Genomic DNA, 6000 nt, shown 5'->3' with positions numbered 1-6000 from the left:
AAATAGTTATTTTATTTTTTTTCTGAATAAAAAATGAAGTCATGCCAATAATTTGTTTTATACTAAACTCATTTTGATAAATTTCTTGGGAAAATAAATCCAAATGGGTCAATCATTCTGCATAAAATCCATGCATGTCCTAAAACTTTGAAATTTCAGCAAATTTTATGAATTTTGATTCATGGAGATGGAGGAATCTTATGACAAGTTTATATAAATCAAAGCCTTCAGTGAATTGCCTATTTTATTCCGTTAACTTTATGTGCACGCATGACGCATCATTAGATTTTTTTTATATAAAGTATCATTAATGACGCATCATTAGTTGTTACCTATATAGTATTTTAATTACTTTTTGGTTGCTGGCATATGATATGAACCAATGTCTCCACGCTTACCAATTTTCGGCGTGTTAAACTGAAAATTGGCTCATGCTGATTTTTATAATACGATAGAAAGCAAGCGTCCTGTGAAGTGATTTGATTTGATTAATAAAAATAAAAGAAAAGGGAGGGGTAGCTAGGAGAAGCATGCGACCTTGTCCTTGTATACTGTGACTACTGCCTATTGTCGAATTTTTAAGAAATAATTCCACGACGTGTCGGGTACTCAAAAACACAAATGCCTCGTGAACATGACAGCAAAGGGACTCCGAGATTGCTTAATGCATTATCGTTTGTCTTGTTCCTACCAAAGGAATGGTGCTTATATTATGTACGATACTTTATTTATGAAATCACTCGCGTTAAATAAATCCATATATAGTCGGTCAATCCCTCCTCGCGAAATTTCAAGATACAGGAGAAAGAAAAGCGATACTTCACTATGCATCTACCTACTATATGTGTCCTGGTACATGCTTAATTAGTGTTATGTTAGTTTGGATCTAACGAAGAACACCTAAATTAATAAGGTCCAACTTAATTGTCTATTAATGTCTTTATTATTAATTACCCTTTGAAATTGTACTGTTTGTTTACAAAGATTGCACATGAAAGTTAGACTAACTAGCTAGGTACTCAGTGAGTTTATAAAAAGGTTCTATGAGTTTAAAGTAACACATAAAAATCCATCCGGTTATGGCACGGAATAATTGAAGAGCACAGAGAGAAATGCTAACTTTGGCTCCGAAGGGAATCCTCAAATTGCTAGTCCAGTGGACCTGTAAATGCCATAGAAAAGAGACAACTCCTTGCCATTATGATCCTCTAGATCTGCTTGTTTCTTCTGCCAACCCATGAATCACTATTTTTATATCACCAAGCAATATAATGCTTATCCGATTCACGTACCTGAAGACAACTTTGTCACGGATAATGACTAAATCACAATAATTTATCTATTTACTTTCCCCTGACCCTCACTCATGAAATTCTGACAACTTGCCGACTATGCACTAGTCCACTAGTCAGCCTTACAGTTTCGTAGTTTGTCATCAGGAAAAAACACTGCTTTTACTTTAGTCAACCTGTTTATCTTTTTAAAAAGAACATAGTAAATCATTCATTTCAGTTCATTACTAAAAGTATATTTTTTATTATAAAAAGTCTTTCAAGTAATGAAATTACATAAACAATTCTTAAAATATTGAATATTCATCAATTTAATATCTAATTTTATATATTTTATCAATATTCAAGGTACTAATTTGAATGATTTTTCTTATTGACAGTGTCAAAACCATACTTAATTTTCAATTGATTGATAATATAAAAAAATTGACATTAATAATGCATAATCATTAAATTTTTACTTATGTCATTTGTTTACTTTAGACTTTAGTGACTATTTACGCTGATACTTTAATAATGAAATTGATTACTTATTAACCCATATCAGAGAACTCAAATTGATTATTTTATTAACGTCCGTTATATAGAAAAATACAAAGTTTTATTACGAGTTTTCTTATAATTTGTCATGATATATAGTATGGTCAAAGGACCAACAAAATAGGGAGAAAGTGATTCTTGTAACTTGTAAGCCATGTGAAAAAGGTTAGGAATCTTGATCTCATAATTGGAATAAAACAAAGACATGAGTTATATAATTAACTGGTTCTGTTTAAGTTCACTCAGTATCGTGTTTGGTCCAAAATACCTTTCTAGACATTTTGACATGAGTTAGACTTTCAAGAATCATGAGCCAATAGAGTATATGTAACTTGTTGATTTAGTCGAATTAGGTATGGGAGTACGTTCTAGACAAAGTTATTCGGCAAGAACCACATATTTGTTCAAAGTTCTTAAGGTGCAAGCTAGCTAGGTCAATTTGTGCTAATGAATTATTCAATTCAACAAGGTTTATGTAAAACCAATATTGGCAGATGCCGTGGGAGAGAAAAGCCTATTATCTGAACCGTTCTCCACAACATCTCTATCTGCATTTGTCACTAAATTTGGCTAAATGTTGTGTGGAAGGCTACAAAAGCTAAAAGAAAGTGGAAAAAATTTCAAGTATTGAAGGTAAAAACTATATGTTGTCTGCTTTGCAAGGATAATTCCATAAAAATCTTAAGCAATTAAAATAGAGCACAAAAAGAACCAACTGAGTACGTCCAAATGCAAACATGGACGTACTCTAACTCCTAAATCCTGTGAACTGTGACTATGAAGATGACATTTGATTCAATTTGTGATATGCTGATGGGTATCACGGAGAATTAATTCATTGCCACAAGAGATAAGAGAAAGTATGCACTGCTGTCTCTGATGCCACGTTGTCCTTTCCTATCAAGATTCCTGACACTATACATTGTGGTAAGTTAATTATATTTGCGCAAATAATATGTTGTACATACGAGAGTTCTTTATGAAAATGATTGTCTAAATTCAATTGGCCATCCAGAATCAAATGCAAGTGGGGTCAGTTAAAAATATGGCTATCCAATGATATGGAGTGTAAATTAAGTTTCTTCATGACAACAGTGTAGCTCAGAACATACTCAGATTGAGATACTGTGCAGATTGTAAAAAAACTTTGAACTTAAGTACTCAACAGAACTAGTTATTTTTATCAGCATAGCTGTTATTATTATGTTAAACAACTGCGTAATGTTTGGAGTAAGACTAAGGAGTGAGTGGATCCCTTGCACAATTTAAAATGTATTGACCAATATTGTTCATCTGGACTTACCGGAAGAACAATTCTCATCAAAGAAAAGAAACCAAGCATCCGAGAAAAATTCACTTGCTGATGAAGATCTCAATAAAATGCATTATGGTTTGAGGGTTAGAACTTTTAGACTTCAACCAAAGAAAATGATTCAAAAGCTGTGAAATGATGTCTGTGTGAAATAAAATTAGGTATCACGCAAAAGATCCGCTAACAAAGGTTTATGCAGTAGTAACTATTATTTTTCCAATATTATTTTAGTTTCTATAATTTTAACGGCAGCAGCTACTGAAAAGATCCAAGGATGAAATTACAAGTTTCACGCAAATGAGCACTCTGCACTCGTGTACATGGTCACAATATAGTGCAAGATGGATTGGGCTCCTCGTATCTGTTCATGTACAGCACTACTGGTTGGTAAGGAGGATAGTAATATGGCATGTGGATACTGGACTCCTTAGGTTTTTCATCTTTCTTCTCTGCCTCGGGCTTCTTCTTTTCTTCGGGCTTCTTCTCATCCTTTTTTTGAGGGGCCTGGGGAGGCCCAACACTCACAACTTCAGCATGTTTGCCAGCTTTCCTTATGCGAACTATTATTTCATATGGGTCTGCATCCCCTGTCACGGTCAACGTGCCCTTCCCTTCATCAGCTTCAATTTTATCCACCCCTGCAATTGAATCAAAATCAAAATTTTTCAAGTGGTTAATTTCACTAAGACAATACATGAAGCAGAGTCGTATAATTTTAAATCCTAATATACCTATAGGCTATAGCATCAAGCATTTTGAATTTTAATTCAACTCATAAAACAAAGATCAATTAAGGACTAGTGTTGTGGTTACCTTGAATTGAAGAGACGATTTTGAGGAGCTTCCTTTTGCATTTGAGACAACTGATATCAACCTTCAAGACTGTCTTCTTAACCATGGAGAAATAATCACTCACCTGGTTCTGATCACACTAAAACTATAGAATGGTAACTAAATAACACAGCCGGCTAGCTTTGTGAACAATTGACAACAACGTTGTTGGTGTTGAAATATTAAGAGGTTTATTATTTCAGGTGAACCAAACAAAACAAGGAGGAAATAACAGCCTCTCTCTTTTGACATCTTTTTCTTGTATAGTTGTATGGCTGTTTTACCTGTTTACCTTCCCCAGCAAAACTTGAAGAATATTTGTCTTTTGTTTTGTTGGTGCATGTAATCCTTACACGAGGTTTCTTTTTATGTTGGTTTTGCCGGCTGATATTTGTTGCAACTTGCATTATCATTGTGACATGACATTGCTTGAAAACGAAAGGATTGGAATTATGCACAGATTTCATAGGAAAAGTCGACTAGAGAATACACCAATCGTCAAATGATTAATCAAAATTCTACTTTTAAATTAAAATGCTAGTTTCTTCAACTTAATTAGATGAACTAACCAAGAATCGATTGGAACCAATAAGCATATTATTAACTTTTCTGTTGATATTTGGTGAAGTATATTACTTATTTGACATTGTCAACTCTGCTAACGTAAATGAACAGTTCTACCGAAGTCTCCTTTTCTTTTCTTTTTTTCTTTTTACAGTAGGAGCCATTCTATATCCTTTCGTAGAGCCATTCTTTATTTTTCAAGGTATAGATCGAGTGACATAGTGCCTATTTGACTTTTCATATGATTGAGATCCACGTTTAGCATAAAATCACGTAAAAAAAACAATGCCAAAGCAAACTAGTAGCTATGTTAGCTAGGGATTCACATCCGACACTATTTTTTTTTTTTTTAAGATAAGAGCTGGTATTTATTGATTCACGGAAATGATGTTGGATACATCATCTGATATGATTTGGTCCAATTGATAAGTAACCTCCTCTATCCACCAATTATCAAGATAAGTAAAAGACAAGGATGTTAAACAATGAGCATCATTATTTCCAGTTCTCTTTTAAAAAAAGTAACTTATTTCCAGATGAACTTGCTATCATTCTTCTGCAATCTTGCACAAATCACAATGCCATGAAAAAGCGAACGTTCAAACTAGTTTTTGTTACTCCACAATTGAAATAGAGGAAAACAATCAGACTAAAAAACACATTTAATTTGTTGCCATATTTATTCCCCACTTGAGTGCAAAGGCTTCAACCTTCTCTCGGAGTCAAAATGGCATCCACCAAACGTTGCAGCATCAGCTATAATATTACCCATTTCATCACGGGCAATGAGGCCTATATTCATTTGGCATCTTTGAGCATCTTCGCTGACCTTGCCGATCTCGCTGTTAAGAGTATCGTGACCGTCAAGGATGTTTTTGTTTTTGTTAAGAATAAACCTCATTTGAAAATATTCAAGGGCTTGTCGGTGTTTTTCTACGACATTGTGGCTGTGTATGTTTTCGAAGGAATTCTAATGGTTCTGTCTTTGTAAATTAAGTGACGTGACGAATAAGGACAAGTTCAATACGGTTTTGGGAATGGGGACAGGTCAATTTTGTACGAGGGATGAGAATGGGTTCAGGCTGAAGCACAAGAATATATGGGCAGCACGATGAAAAGGTTTCTCACCTTATTTTGAAATAACAATATGAAAATTAATTTTAAGAATAGGTATTCTACAATAGGTTTTTAAATTACTTATTCTTATTTCAAAAATAATTATTTTATAATATAATTTTCGTACTTTAAAATAGAAATACATTTTTGGAATGATGATTTCGCAATAAAGGAGGATAATATAGAAACTTTAAAAATTTTGGAGGTGTGGGAAGAAAAAAAGAGCGTCTGGTGTGGGGAGCAATTGCAACATCTGCCTATGTATAGTTTTTTCCTTACTCACACTTAAGGGCTCACTCATGACCCAAAAAAGTTCTAAGATTCTATCTGTTTGACTAACAAAGT

The 6000-nt window shown here is 33.6% G+C and overlaps 1 protein-coding gene across 1 annotated transcript; it reads right to left on the bottom strand.

The window, feature by feature from the left end:
• Positions 1 to 3216: 3216 nt before the first annotated feature.
• On the bottom strand, positions 3217 to 4315 carry LOC100796373 (heavy metal-associated isoprenylated plant protein 35). Its single transcript, XM_003538815.5, has 2 exons — positions 3958 to 4315; positions 3217 to 3782 (listed from the first exon to the last, which is right to left on the bottom strand). Exons 1-2 carry the CDS (start codon positions 4040 to 4042, stop codon positions 3469 to 3471), a joined length of 399 nt encoding a protein of 132 aa, XP_003538863.1. The 5' UTR covers positions 4043 to 4315; the 3' UTR covers positions 3217 to 3468.
• Between the last annotated feature and the right edge of the window lie 1685 nt (positions 4316 to 6000).

This window comes from Glycine max, chromosome 11, assembly GCF_000004515.6.
Source record: "Glycine max cultivar Williams 82 chromosome 11, Glycine_max_v4.0, whole genome shotgun sequence".
Classification (NCBI taxonomy): domain Eukaryota; kingdom Viridiplantae; phylum Streptophyta; class Magnoliopsida; order Fabales; family Fabaceae; genus Glycine; species Glycine max.
Note: the sequence above shows the minus strand (reverse complement) of the source record. Positions and strands in the feature narration are given on the sequence as shown.

Bases quoted from the DNA above. Each gene is read 5' to 3' on its own strand.
- LOC100796373 (XM_003538815.5), bottom strand. From the start codon at position 4,042: ATGGTTAAGAAGACAGTCTTGAAGGTTGATATCAGTTGTCTCAAATGC. The intron at 3,783-3,957 runs GTAACCACAACA...ATTCAATTGCAG, and splicing joins AATCGTCTCTTCAATTCAAG to GGGTGGATAAAATTGAAGCT.